This window comes from Parasteatoda tepidariorum, chromosome 3, assembly GCF_982258835.1.
Source record: "Parasteatoda tepidariorum strain Cologne lab strain chromosome 3, Ptep-v5.0, whole genome shotgun sequence".
Taxonomy (NCBI): Eukaryota; Metazoa; Arthropoda; class Arachnida; order Araneae; family Theridiidae; genus Parasteatoda; species Parasteatoda tepidariorum.
This window is the reverse complement of record NC_141757.1, coordinates 105243569-105258385: the sequence shown is the minus strand read 5'-3', so window position 1 is coordinate 105258385 and position 14817 is coordinate 105243569. Positions and strand designations below refer to the sequence as shown.

General features: G+C 28.8%; 1 protein-coding gene across 5 annotated transcripts in view; it reads left to right on the top strand.

Annotated features, from left to right (window-relative positions):
• The window catches only part of Ino80 (chromatin-remodeling ATPase INO80), a 56596-nt gene extending 43871 nt beyond the window's left edge, over positions 1-12725 (top strand). For 3 of the 5 annotated variants that reach the window (XM_087159868.1, XM_087159870.1, XM_087159869.1), the window contains exons 32-38: positions 1851-2009; positions 2095-2197; positions 4765-4850; positions 8052-8180; positions 9359-9473; positions 10264-10476; positions 12283-12725. In XM_087159868.1, the coding sequence (XP_087015994.1) occupies positions 1851-2009; positions 2095-2197; positions 4765-4850; positions 8052-8180; positions 9359-9473; positions 10264-10476; positions 12283-12461 (984 nt within the window). In that variant the 3' untranslated portion in view covers positions 12462-12725. The remainder of the gene's footprint in view (positions 1-1850; positions 2010-2094; positions 2198-4764; positions 4851-8051; positions 8181-9358; positions 9474-10263; positions 10477-12282) is intronic. The other 2 variants (XM_087159871.1, XM_087159873.1) reach the window with 1 other exon arrangement.
• The last annotated feature ends 2092 nt before the right edge of the window (positions 12726-14817 follow it).

Below are 14817 nucleotides of genomic sequence, written 5' to 3'. Positions count from 1 at the left end.
ATATTTTTCATTAGTAAGTAATTTAATAGTTGCGCCTTCCTATAATTGCTTAATTTTTTTAAATATATTAGTGGTCGAAATTTTAAAATTATATTTAAGAAAAATTTTAAGTTAACTGTCTAAATGCTTCTGCCACTTTAAATATTGAATAAAAATCTCCCAGCATAATTAAAAGTTGCTTTTATAAATCTCAGTATCATATAGAGCACCCCCCCCCTCCTCCTAGTGACCTGCGTTGTAAAGGTTCAGCTTTTTTTATTTTTGTCCACTTTAATGCCTGCTGTTGCAATTCGTTTTCGCGTGATTCAAAAATCGCACTCGCAATTCCCATTAAAGCAATTCAAAAATCTAATATCGCGATTTGTACTTAAGCGGTTTTTTAGCGCAATTAGTTTTTCCGCGAGTTTAAAATCCAATGTCGCTATTCGTATTCGCTCATTTTGCAATATCAAACATCGATGTTGTAATATCAAACATCGATTTTCGTATTTATACTCAATTTGAAAACTACTCGTTGCAGTTCATATTCACGTGACCATGTCAAGTGCGTATGATCGATGCTACTGAAAAAAAGTTAATTCAAGTATGAGTGGTTAATTAAAAAAGTCAAACTGACCAAAATTGTTACTAAGAATCTATCAGAAGGTATTGAGGTGAAAGTTGGCAACTGTTTCAATTTAAAATGGTTGACTGGTAATAAATTTAAAATGATAATTAAGCCGCAACATCCAATAATTGATTAATTTTCTTAAATAGAAACGTGGTCGAAATTTCAAAATTATATTTAAGAACAATTTAAATTTCACTGTCTAAATGCTTCTGCCACTTTAAATATTAAATAAAAGTCTCCCGGCAGAGTTGTTTTTAAATATCTAATTGATATCACAGTATTATATAGAACATTCCCCCCTACCCCGTCTTCTGCCCGAATCTTTGCTTATTCAGAGGTTGTATACCTAGCTTAAAATAAGCCTTAATGCAAAATTCAAACCTGACGTTTTTATGCATCATGAATTTTATTCTCAACTTGATGCCAATCACCCTTGTTTTTTTTTGTTTTTTTTACTTAGATCACTTTCCAAAATCAAGAGAGAGCAATGGAAGTCTTATTTTTCAGTACTGCTATTATCGACTAACATTTATCGTCAAAACATTTTAGTTTAAAATGTTTAATTTTAGTCTATCTTTAACTAAAATTTAAGTCCTTGAGAATTTTATAATAAGTCTTAAAAAGTCCTTGAAAAGTACTTGAATTTTATTTTTATAGTAGAGCATGAACCCTGTGTTTACCATAAGTAAATAGTACAGCATAAAGAAGAGTATTGAGGGGGGGGGAATTTAAGATTTAACACAAAATTATCAGTTAAACATTTTAATAAATAAATATGTCACTTGTTTAATGACAGTTCATCATTCCAAAAAAAATTAACATGTATGCTTCATTAAACTAGAAGCTTAACAAAGGTTTCAAAGTCCTCAAAAATTTGCTTTACATTGTTTGATTTAATTATATCATGCTTACGCTTGTGTCACTTTTCGACCATTCTGATCCACTTGAAGTACCACTTTTTTTTCCAAACTTTAAAATCCAGAGGTTTTAAAAAGCAGTTTTTCCTCCTGCTATTCATTTGGAAAATATGTGTGGTAAAGAAATTACAAAACAAATTAAAGGCTCCAGGCTTATGAGTAAAAATCTTTATTTCTCTTTGATACATAGATAAATAGATTTATTTAAAAAGTTATTTTAGGCTTAAGCAGCAAAAATTTCTTGTTTGGGGAAATTTGATATCCATGCTTACTAAAAGTCATCTTATTGAATATAAAAAATATTTTTTTTTTTCTGTCTATAGGTAATATTTTATGATAGTGATTGGAACCCCACTGTTGATCAGCAAGCTATGGATCGTGCTCATCGTTTGGGTCAAACTAAGCAGGTTACGGTTTATCGTTTAGTTTGCCAAGGTTCAATTGAAGAAAGGATATTGCAAAGAGCGAGGGAGAAATCTGAGGTTTGTAAAATAAGACAAAATTGAGTTAGTACCATAGTTAACAATCCTTTGCCAAAAGACACTTTTTTAACTTGTTGTATTTCAGATTCAAAGAATGGTTATAAGTGGTGGAAATTTTAAACCTGATACACTGAAACCTAAAGAAGTTGTTTCGCTTCTTTTAGATGATGATGAATTAGAAAAGAAATGTAAGTAATTTTATTTGTTTAATGTTGATCCTGTCTTGTTTTTAAACATATGAAAGTTAATTTTTAAATTCTGAACAATTTATTATTTCATTACAAAAAATTAAACATGTTGAAGTCTATCCAAATATCATCTACTTGTACATGGTATGTAGCATTTTTAAAAGTGCTTATTTTATTCCTTTTTCGAAAATTATATTTTCCCCCCCTTACCATATCGATTTTCACCACGTATTATGCAAAAATGTGCTTTTCACATTGCTTTATTCAACGTTTTCACAATTCATTCAACCACAATCTCTTTTGCCGTCCCGTCGGTCCATAGCGTATGAAAGCGCCAATCATTTTGCATGTTTGATGAAATACTTGTGAGTCCACATATGCATCTACTGAACTGGGTTCGGAGAGATTCTTGCACTCTCATATGCAACTCTGCTGCATTTTGCAAGATATTCTCAATTTCAAGCTCCAATTCCACTCTCTGACTTCAAACTGAAAAACCTCTTGATCTTTTTATGATGACTAACATAATCAAGAAAAGAGTTCTTTGTCAGAAACTGGTTATTTTATCATTATCATGTAAAGTTTTTGAAAATTTTTTTGCATTTTGTCATGTATATAGTGCTTAAAAAGTGCTTATTTTTGTTTAAAGAGTTTTGCTATGCACCCTGTTGTAGGAATGCATTCTGAAAAATTTGTGCTATTTTTTAACAATTTAAGTTTAACTAAGGAAGAGATACTTTGTGTGTTTTACATGAATAATTTCTAAAACATGATAAAATATATTCATCTCTTTTTCTTTATTTTTTTATTTATTTTACAAGGATGATTGTATTCTGGGTGTACCCCAGAGTTCCGGGTTTTTCGTATCATTCTTCCGGGGACAAGCAGGGTATGTGATTTTTCTGTGAATGTCACAGAATTCCGCATATCTCAAGACAGTTTGTTTGCGGACTTCTGTAAATCAAAAACTTATAATTCGACAAAATTTTAAAACTTTTGTTTAATCCGGATAATGAGAAGTTTGTATTCATCCGCCTCATTATTCTCCGATATTATTCAATTTGGTTTGGCAGATTTTCGCCATTCGAAACTGCGATGGAATCTAGTAATATCTGCGATTCTTAATCATATGATTTTAATATCAATCTTCTATTTACTCAATTTAAAAATTTACATGTGATTTGTATTTATGCGTTTTTAAAGTCCAATGTTTTGATTTGTATTCATACATTTTTAAAATCTAACATTGCGACACGTATTCATAGGAATGTAATATCAAAAATAGATTTTCATATTTGTGCGTGATTTAAAAACTAAGAATTATGATTCGTAATTCTATCTGAAAATTATGCATCGTGATTCGTATTCAAGCAGTTTAAAATTCAGTATAGCAATTTTATTTCAGCAGTTATAAAATCCAATGTCGTTATTCATATTTACACGATTTTAAATCACAGATTCTTGTAAATAGTAAGTTTTTTCTTTAATCAGTTTGTCTAAAGGTGTGTTATTCTTTATCTGTAGGTAATTTAATTATAAGTGCTAATTATTCATCGTGATTCGTATTCAAGCAGTTTAAAATTCAGTATAGCAATTTTATTTCAGCGGCTATAAAATCCAATGTTGTTATTCATATTTACACGATTTTAAATCACAGATTCTTGTAAATAGTAAGTTTTTTCTTTAATCAGTTTGTCTAAAGGTGTGTTATTCTTTATCAGTAGGTAATTTAATTATAAGTGCTCGTTCAAAAAAATAAATATGAAACATGCTTGATATATAAATTGATACCAGTTTTTTTTTTTTTTTTTTTTTTTTTTCAAATTCAGGAAATTTTCCGGAATTTTGACTTGGACTCACAATCACCCCACCCCTGCTTTGTGTCACAATTACCCCAGATTTTATTTATTCTAAATGTATTTCTAAATAAATTTATCGTTAGATTGAAGGGGGGAATTTTTGTTGTTAGATTGAAGATTTGCTTACACGAAATCAATTTCAGGGTTGCTACAAATTACTATAAGACAGCTATTTTTGACATAAGGCGACTATGGCAACTTCTTTTGCTTGAAAAGGCTAAAAAATAAAATAAAAAACGACAATTTTCAGGAAAAGGATATTTTTCTGTACTCCTAGAGATGTTTTATTTTAGCATATTTTGGGTTGAAAACCTGAGGCCTGCAGGAGCTGCTGAACACACTGAATTTTTTTTTCTTAAAAAATAAAAAATTTTGAATAGCAAATTTGAATCATTATTTCTTAATGCATTCAATTCGCACAGATTCCATTTTAACTCTATTTTGTTTCTCGATTTTCTTTTCTATGTTATTTTTCAATCTTCTGGTTGCATTATATTTTAGCTTTAACAAAGGAAAGTAGTGTATCTGAATAGTCAAACTATGCCTAACGGATATGCATTACGCACCACTTAATATTAAGCTGTTGTAAAGTTTGTATTGTTTGTTTCACATGCATTAATTTTTGTGATTCATTCATAATAAAATTGTTTTTATCTAAAAGTATGCTTTTTTCCTGACATATTTTTTTATTTTATCTCTATCTTGTAGTTAGATTAAGACAAGAGGAAAGGAAGCAATTAGAAAAAATTAATCTGGAAAAGAAACGCAAGCCAGATTCATTTGGTGAAAGTAAAGTGAGTTTCTTAAAATTATTTTTGTGTGATTTTTATTGTTCTCAAAACCTGTAAAATTTTAGAGAGAACAAAAAAAAAAGCTACATGACAACTAGAAAGTTTTTAAACTGAAGTGAATTTCTATTTTCAAGCTGTAGAAAAACAAAGTTTCATTGCTTCTGAAATATGTGTGCTTGTATTGTCCATATTATAACACTAACTGGAGTCTTTTATGCCAAGTCAAATTATAAATAAACCAATTCAAGCATATTTATCTAATATACAGTACTTCAAATAAAGTACTATATGGTATAACAATTAGTAAATTTTCATTTCCAACAATAACATTGATCTTATTAAAAGAACCCTATTAAAGTAGGATTTTTCATTAAAATCTTTGTTATAAGCTGAAAGAATAACTTTCTGCAAGTGTGCATTGAAAAAAATCTGTATGTTATTTAAAATATTTTCCTGTCTGGTTATTTTCTTGATATGTAATTAGCAAACTCGTGATTTCTGATTTTTTTTTTATAATACCTAAAATATTTCGGTTTATAATAAGTTAAATTTTTATAAATGTAGATAACTAAAATTCAAAAATTATTACAAATAAATTGTAACTATACTTTTCAAACTGCAATAAATTTTCACTTTGTTTCTTATTTGTATTCTGAAAAGTCCACAAAAATTACGTATGATATTTTAAATGTCATTTCAAAAAAGCTATAATTTGTCTTTCCCTAAATTACTAATGTAAATTTGCTAATTAAATTATAATTAGAACTTATAGCAGCAATATATCTGCTAATATATATTCTAAAACAATAAAAATCAATAAAAAAAATGTTAACAATCTTTTTTTTTCTTAGATGTTTTTGAAATTTTCATATTGCCTGTTTGATATAGTGAATTAATTTTTTCTCATTTTATTTTTCTACACTGCCCTGTGGCAGACTTTTTTTGAGCTATCTGCGACAAAACTCTCTACCACTAATATCTTTCTGCAAGATACTTTTCATAATAACGAACATATATGTTACTAATTTGAAATGCTAAAGCGCTATTTACAAAAAGAAAAATATATGATTTTTTTTTTTTTAATTGAACGCATAATTTTTTATTCTAATATTATGAGTGATATTCTCTCATTTTGGGAGGGGGTATAAATTATTTCCTTCTGCGTCACAAATTATCATCACATTGAAAAAATAATTAAAAATCATGAAATCCGTAGCAGTAATTGCCGGAAAAAAAATTGGTGACGAAATCGCAGGAATCAGACTTCTCAAATATGTGGTTAAAAAAACTAAGAGCATGGGCATATGATTTTTCTGGGAATGTCGCTGAATTTCGTGTTTCTTGAGACCGTTGGTTCTGGGACTTTCTCTAATCAAAAACTTCTAATCCGACGAAATATTTTCGGAATTCCTCAATCTAAAATCCAAATTTGGAAACTTTCACTAATTTGCAATAACGAAACTCTTGCATACATGTGATTATTCTTCCAATGGGCAGAAATCCGCCAAATGATTCTTTTGGTTTGGCTGATTTTCGCCATTTTGAATATTTAAAACTGCGTCGGAATCCGCTAATATCATGATTCATATTCACACGGTTTGAATATCAAACATCGAATTTCATATTTACCTCATTTGAAAGTTGCATGTTGCGATTCGTATTCGCTTGATTTAAAAAATCTTACATCGCGATTTGTATTAATGCAATTTTAAAATAATATAGTCACACGATTTTAAAATCCAATTTCTCGATTCATATTCACGAAGAAATCCAACATCGCGATTCCTGTATGAACTAACAGGGCTGATTGTGCTCCGGAAAAAATCCGGATTTCCGGATTTTTCGCTAACAGTGATCCGGAAGTTTCCGGAGATTGAAGGTCCAGATGTTTAAAAAAATCATTGATCACAGAAGTTTCCGGAAATCAAATTTTCAAAGGTGGAACTTAAAAACACAATTTATTTTATTTGTTTGTAAGGGAGAGCCAGAGAGATACTTTATAAGCTTATAATCATGATTAATATTAATTTTTTATCAGTTGTCTACATTACACATTTGTCTACCAGTTATCTACATTACAGACACATTATGCCATTTTTTCTTGAGTTGTTATAATCATAAACTCAAGAAAAAAAGACATTTGTAAATTTTAATTACTTCTCCAGGTATGTGTAAATGGTATAGGTATGTGTAAAATTGTAAATATATTTTAAGTAAACTAAGAAATATTGAGAAAAAGGAAAAATAAACTTGCTTAACTTTTTTTTCAATTTAGACTTTTTTTTTAACTCAAGAAATTTTCCAGAATTTTGACTTGGGCTCACAATCACCCCTGAACTAAGATTAATTACTATAAAGATGTAATATTCATCATTAGTAGGTAATTTAATTAAATCTTATTGAAAAAAATTATGTTAAGTATAAAACATGTATGATATCGATTTTTTGCACATAAAATTTTCAGGGTTTTTCACTCTGTGACACAATCACCCCTGGCTTTTAATCCTCTTCTTTTTTCTTTTCTTTTTTTTAATTTTCACTAATAAACTGATGAGTGAATATTTACTCTATTTCATAATGTCTTTTGATATATGTTGTCAACCAATCACAATTTGAATATCAAGTGTGTGATATTTCATATTCTCTTTTTTTTTTCTGACAGAATTATAACAATACAAAGCTGCAATTTTGAAAGGTAGTTAAATAGTCTAAATAGTATACATTTGTCTGTTTTTTAAAAAATATATTCTTTTAGTGCAATTTACAATATAAGAATTTTTTAGCAACATCCAAATTAATTTTCATCAGTTTGAACTGTAATAAATTTTAAGAAATCTAAAAACTGGCAAATATTTAGTTATAAATTGCTGACTCAAAACCACAAATTGCATGTTTTTATTGCTTAATAGTTGTGAAGAAAATTCTATAAAAGATGTAAAACGTATCTAGTTCTCTTTCTCCTAATCTAATAAAAGCCCCCTTTTTTTTCCACTTTTTTTTTTAAAGGTAGTGTGCTATCGAATAATAGTTTTGTCTTTAAAAATTTTACCTGAAATCCAAGATAGCAAGAGTATAGGCCTCTTGAGAATTCTAGTAACCATTTTAAAAAGCAAATAGTCAAACAATATTTATTATTTACTGAAATGCTAGATAATTATAAAGATTAAGATTTTCAGAATTTTGAATGTGTTTCTGCATTTTTAGAGAGGGCGAAAGAAGAAAAGGGATGAAGGGCTACATACACCGACAAATGCATTTATAAAGTCAGAACCTATTCAAGATGGAGATTCACTGCAAAGTATGGATTCGATTCCTCCTAGTCCTTACAGTGAGGTATGTATTAATTCAATCTACTCCTCCCTTAAGGGGGAATAAAATCTTTTTCAATATTTTTTGTTTATTAAGTTTTGTTTATTTATTAAGTAATTGTTTTATTAAGTATATTAGTAAATTTGTTGATTTTAATAAATCTTTAGTTTAATATAATTTGGTTTTGTTTAGTTCATTATAATTTCGCTTAGTTTTTTTTTTTTTTTTTTTTAAGTTTTTTTTATTAATTTCACTTTTTACCATCATACTTAAGATTTTTCTATCTATTTATCCATCTTATTTATGATTAATTTTTTTAATATGATTTAATCTCAATTAAATACACATTATTTGTGTAATATTTTTATTATTTGTTTAATTTTTTTTTTTTTTTAGTTGCTAAAAAAATTGGACTTTTTGTTCTTCTAAAAGTTGTTCCTTTATTTTATTGATTAAGTTCTCCCTTTATTTTTTAATATTCTTATATTGAATGAAGGCAATTTTTCTTCATTTTTAAACAGTTAGCATATCTTTATAATTTTTTTTACAACTTTGTGCCTATCAAAAATTTGATTTATATACATATATTATCCACCCAGTAATTTTCCTTTGAGTTATTATGCTTTTCAATCATGTTTATCGTTGTTAATAATTTATTATTTTTAATCAGAGTTGGTATAATTAAAAATCACTTGATTTTTTTTTTTTTAAATAAAAATAATTAACACTTGTTTAGAGTTGTTCTGATTCTAATTTACTTTTTAAAAAATTCTGAAATTTTTCACGTATCTACCTGGAAAAGTGAGGGGGGAATTTCTTTTTTAGTATGCGCCCTGGTGAACTATGTATGTAATTACTGTTGTACGTAATCAGAATGGATGACAGCATTCAAAAGAGTTGTAATCCATTTTTCTATTAATTTTAAATTCTATACTGAATTTCATTGCTTTTGGAATAATGAAATTCATAAAACTTGAAAAGCTTATAATAATAAGAGGTCTAAACCCTTTATTCCATCTCTAACAATACTTGATAAGTTTTTTTGCATGTCCACTCATTAATGCAACATTGGCAATTGGCTACGCAGGAAGTTAGATGTATTCCAATATTAAGAGTTATTATTACTGTTTATAACCATTGAGAAGAAATTGCTAAAATGATTCACTTTCACTTTGGAGGTTACATAGATGTTTTCTTTTTAGCATTCTATTAGTGGTAATCCTCCAGCCTATGAAGACACTAGCAGTGAAGGTACTTTGGTAGTTGATGACAGTAGTCCCTCTAGTACTCCTGTAGCTTTTTCCATGCAGTTATTTGGTAAGCATCTATTAGGTAACTTTTTTTTTATTTATATCTTGAATTACGGAAGTGATTATTATTAATAAAGCTTATTCACTGTTTTCATTTGAATAAGTCTTGAACTCTATTACGAATTTGATATCGGTCCTCGTTAAAGTCTTCTATCTTAAAGTGCTCAACTTCGCAAGCAGGTCGTCGAGCTACCAAAGCAAGGGAGCCCATCGTCTGTGCAGAGGATCAAATTTGCGATGGTTTGTCTTCGGATCATCCTCAGGGATGTTTCCCAGACCTTTGTCGATAGCCCATTTTGCAGCTCTAGTGCGACGTAAACAAAGTACCTACCTGCTTTATACTGTATTATAAGTTTGAATTGAATATTAGTATGAGGGAATACTAATCAATTAATACTGTTTTTTTTTTTTTTTTTAATCTAATAATGTGTTGACTTAAACTATAATGGGTTGTTGAGTACTTCATTAATAAAATTTTGCTGGAAACTGTTAATACCTTCCATTCCAAATAAGGTAATTCTAAAAATAAGAATTACTTTATTATTCTTTTGTGATAACATTTGCCTTTGGGGTAGAGCAAGTCATTTTCATCTACCCTTTTTAAGAGTCCGAAAAATGTCCCGATTTTTCCTTTTATTCATTACAAGGCTTGATTTAAATTTGAGAGGTTAATACTAGATAGTTTTAAGTAACCTCTAAAAATGTTGGGTGTATAAAAGGCGAATATTTTGAACTTGTGAGATTCTGTAAAAGACTGGATTGATTAATCATTTATCCCTTTTTTTTCCCTTTCATAGGTAATGGCAATTATGATGAAAATACTGGTTCTCTGAAAAAGAGGGGAAGTGGTCGAGGTAGGGGTAGGCCTAGAGGCTCTGGTCGTGGTAGGGGGAATGGTAGAGGAAGAGGTGGAGTTCTTTCAGCTGCAGCTGCTGAATTAGCTGGTGCTCAAGCAGGAAAATCTGCAGCGTTAGCAGCCTTCTCATACACAGCTTCTAATTCAAAACCAAGTAAGAATCAGATTTCAAATTGTGTCTGCTGTATAGTTGTTTGGATTCATTTATTTTATTTAAAATAAGTCTAAATTGCTATGAAAAATGTGCTGCTTTGTCATTTGGGCATTACTGTGTGCTGTCTTGTTATGCAAAAAAAAAAATTACTCTAAATCTCTTAATCAATTTTTTTAATGTGTTATTCTTGAATCTGAAATGCTTGGTGCAGAAGAAATGCTTGGTGCAGAAGAAATGCTTGGTGCAGAAAGACGTAATATTATTAAATCGTATAATAGTTTTGTAATTTAGACCATTGCCATAACTGATTTAATTCAATTCCAGACTTTTGTATATTCTAGAAAATGTCCTAAATTTTAAAAGTTTCTGAAAAAAATCCCTATCAAAAGTGATATTTTACTTGCTTGAGCATTAAGTATTACTTCTTAGTAGTGAAATAAGCCTCATTTATCTTAATTGATTTTTAAATTAGTTAGAAATTATATTGTAACTGGATAAATTCAATATCTATTTTTATTCAAAATTATGAATTCAAGAATACAATAAACATAAGAAAAATATTTTATTTTAAAGGTCATATAGTGTCATTCATAGTGCGATGGAAATATTGCAGTTACAATAGGTTTATAGCAGTTAGCATAATATATTTCATACTTAATGGACTCTTAAAATTTCCTGTGTCTGAAATATTATAGATATTACACAACTTAGTTACTTCCATATTTGCAAATTCTTTCCTATTTTGTGGCAGCTTTTAGCATTTTCACCCTATTTTCTACATCAGAACTAAAATCTACCACATTTTGGAAATTCGTACATAAAATTTTTCTTTCCTGCTTTGTGATTACTCAAATGAGTGTTATCATACTAGAAAAATATCAATTTTAAAGCCAGTGTACAAATAACAAATCCAAAACACTGTCTTGTCGACTAGACTTTGTGGATTTGCAAGAGAATATGCACAGAGTTAGTGTGTGAATTTAAGATAAAGTTGTCGGCACTCTGAAATCATTAAAAATTACTGGATTTTAAAACCTGCATAGAAATTGCTAAAAATAACTAAAGGAAAAGCGTGATTCATTCGTGCTTAAAAAAATACTAGAAATAAAAGAAAGATATTAAAATACACTGTTTGAAAATTGCGTGTCTTAATTAAATCTGATACAAAAAGAGATTTTGAAAACGCTGTACAAATAAGTAGTGACAGTTACCGAAAGAAAGGTAGGCAAGACAGCATGGAACAGGAATAGGTGTAAATTGAGCACATCAAAAAGTAATTGCCCAATTAAAAATTCATACATGGGTAGGAATAACTTACTATTTAAAATGTGCAATTTTGAAAATTGGGGTTGATTTTTTAAGCTTCACATATTCAATCTCATTACTCTCTGGATGCACGAAACTATCATCAGTGCTATTTTAAAAAAAATAATTCTAATTAATAATTTTGTTATTTTTTCTTTCTATTAAACAATCATAATTTAAGAATCAATTGATATTTATCTTAGACTTTTAATAAAATATTCACAAGGAATTTATTAAACTGAAAATATAATTTTGCTAAATCGTAAACATTTGATATCACATGTTTTTCGTAAACATTTTAGTTACGTACAAGTTCAGTTTAAAGAAGTCAATTATTATACACTAAATTACTTATTTTTCATTTCTTTAATTTTGTTCAATATTGTAAACATTATCAGTAACTAATAGTGTAAATTTGTGTATTTATCTAACTTATGTTTGAATGTTATGTCCAAATGTTTGAAATTTTATATCTCTTAAATTAATGATGTACTATCTAAGTTACAGCTGAAAAGAGTCCAGTTTTTAGAGGACAAAGAACTGGAGCAAGAGCATTTTCATCTAAATATCTAGCAGCACCAAGAGGCAGGGGAACTCTGAAAGTGAACTCCTCACCTTTACCCACTCAGTCTATATCATTAGGATTTTACATGCCTGGACCTCAATTACAAGGACCGTAGCAGCAATCATATCTAGTGTTTTCAAACCAAATTTTTTTAAGTTATTGTTATTGCTCATCAAATCATCTATCACCATTGTTATCCCATAATACCATGCATACAGTATATGAAATTATCTTGTTGTAAAAAGCTGTTTTTATTGTAGATACTTGTACAGAGAAAAAAAAAATTATTTATAAAAACTAAAATGTATGGATTAAATTGTTGTTTTTCCCCTCGTGAAATTCTGCATTTCAATAAACCAAAACTATTTTGTTTCTCTTATTATTATTTTTTTTATTAATAACTAGCCGCCTCAGGCGGCCAGCTGTCCGCCACGCTATGTTTCTTGGACCTTAGCACTGCTAGTAGAGACATGATCCTCTTCCAATCTTCTTTGACGCTTCTCAGGTGTTTCTCAGACCCTAGCACTGCTAATTGAGACACGAACCTCTTCTAATATTCTTTGACGTTCCTCAGGTGTTTCTCGGGCCCTAGCACTGCTAGTTGAGACACGATCCTCTTCCAATCTTCATTGACATTTTTCTGATGCTTCTTGGGCTCTAGAATTGCTTGTCGAAATTCGGTCATGTTCCATCCTTCTTTGACGTTCCACAGACGTTTCTTGGGCCCTTCTTCTTTGAGAATCTCTTAATATCTTTTTTTAATACTTTAGAACAACAATTACTATGAAAGCAAATCATGAAACTTCAATATTAAAATCTAGGTGCTTACCTGCAAACTGAAACTTTCTGAAAATAACTAATTACATTTAGTAAAAACTGTTAAAATAAAGAATAGAAAAACCAAAGAGGTCCAAGGTAAGTGTGATCGTTCCTTCAAAAACAATTAAATTCCTATTTTATATATTATATAGCTACAACGCTTAAGAAAAAAAAAACTAAAATGCTAAATACATGAAAAGAACACGAAAACGAATTAATTTTTATGGTATTAATTTCTATTTCTATATCGCTACAAAAATTATCGTCTTCGCTTAAGAAAAAAAAAATAGAGCGTGGAAAGAAGAAGAAAAACTTATTATAACAATTATGAACAGCGACAAATATATCAAAGCGAAGCATTCTATTTACGTATCGAATATGTTGCCACATTTTTAATACAAAAGTTAAACTTTTCACCACTTTGATGAATGTAAACTAATGCGAACCTTACAATTAAATTATTAATTCCTTCGTATATTTTTGGTTTAAGTTGTCGAAAATTAATGTTTCATTTGTAAGGTTCGCATTAGCATACATTTATAAGCATTTTTTAATAGTTTTTTGAATATGGCTCTTTGAAGACGAAAAAGCATAGATTTTCTTACAAAATGACTGATAACTAAAAAACTAATCCAAATTTTTGAAAAAGAAAAAAAATACTTCTTCATTATGTCAAAACACAATTATGTTTCGAGGCTTCTGGGGCAATATATTGTGATTACAGACACACACACAGCCGCTTTTATTATTATGTATAGATGGGCCAAAAAACCATCAAGAAGAATGCAAACTGATAATTCATTGCAAAAAGTACTAACAGTGAGCTTAAACCACATCATGCAGCGTGATAGTATGCAGTTTATAGCTAACATTAATTAAATTTGACATGCATTATTTTTTTTTTCAGTTCCATATTGGCCACTATGTGCTCCGTCATTGTTTAAACTAAAGCTAGAAACTGCATATAATAAGTATTTTTGTAATAAGTCTAAAACAGGGTTGCCACTCTACAGGGAAAACCTAGAAAATACAGGGAATTTAAAAATCACCTAAAATAACAGGGAAAATGCAGGGAATTTTGAATTTTTCTTTACAAACTGGGAAAATACAGGGAATTTTGTTTTTTTTATTTTGATCTTTTAAAAAATGTTGACCACTCAAAGCGTAATCTATGAGATATTTAACCATGATATTTCAGCTATTCTAAACTATTTCATTTACTGTAGTATTATTTAAGTATGTTCAGCTGTTTTTCCAGCAATTGAAACTGATAAGTATAGTTAGTCCGATATAGCTCACACAAGAGCACAGTAATTATTGTTTCCTCTTAATACATTGCGTATAACATGTACAGGGAAAACACAGGGATTTTTTTTTCCAGATTTGAGTGGCAACCCTGTAAAAATATATTTGTCAGCAGCCTAAAATATATAAATATGCATTGTTATGTAACAAATGGAAGTATATTTTTAGTTTCTTCTAAAATAAATGTTAGATTTACTTATAATATATGCAAAGGTATTTCAGTTTTAAAAAGAAATTTAAACTTCTGAAGAAACTTTATTTCGAATTTTATAGAATTATATTAAATTTGTGAAAAAGAATAGTTTAATGTTTTTTAAATAAATAGAAAGTTACTTTTAAACTGAAAA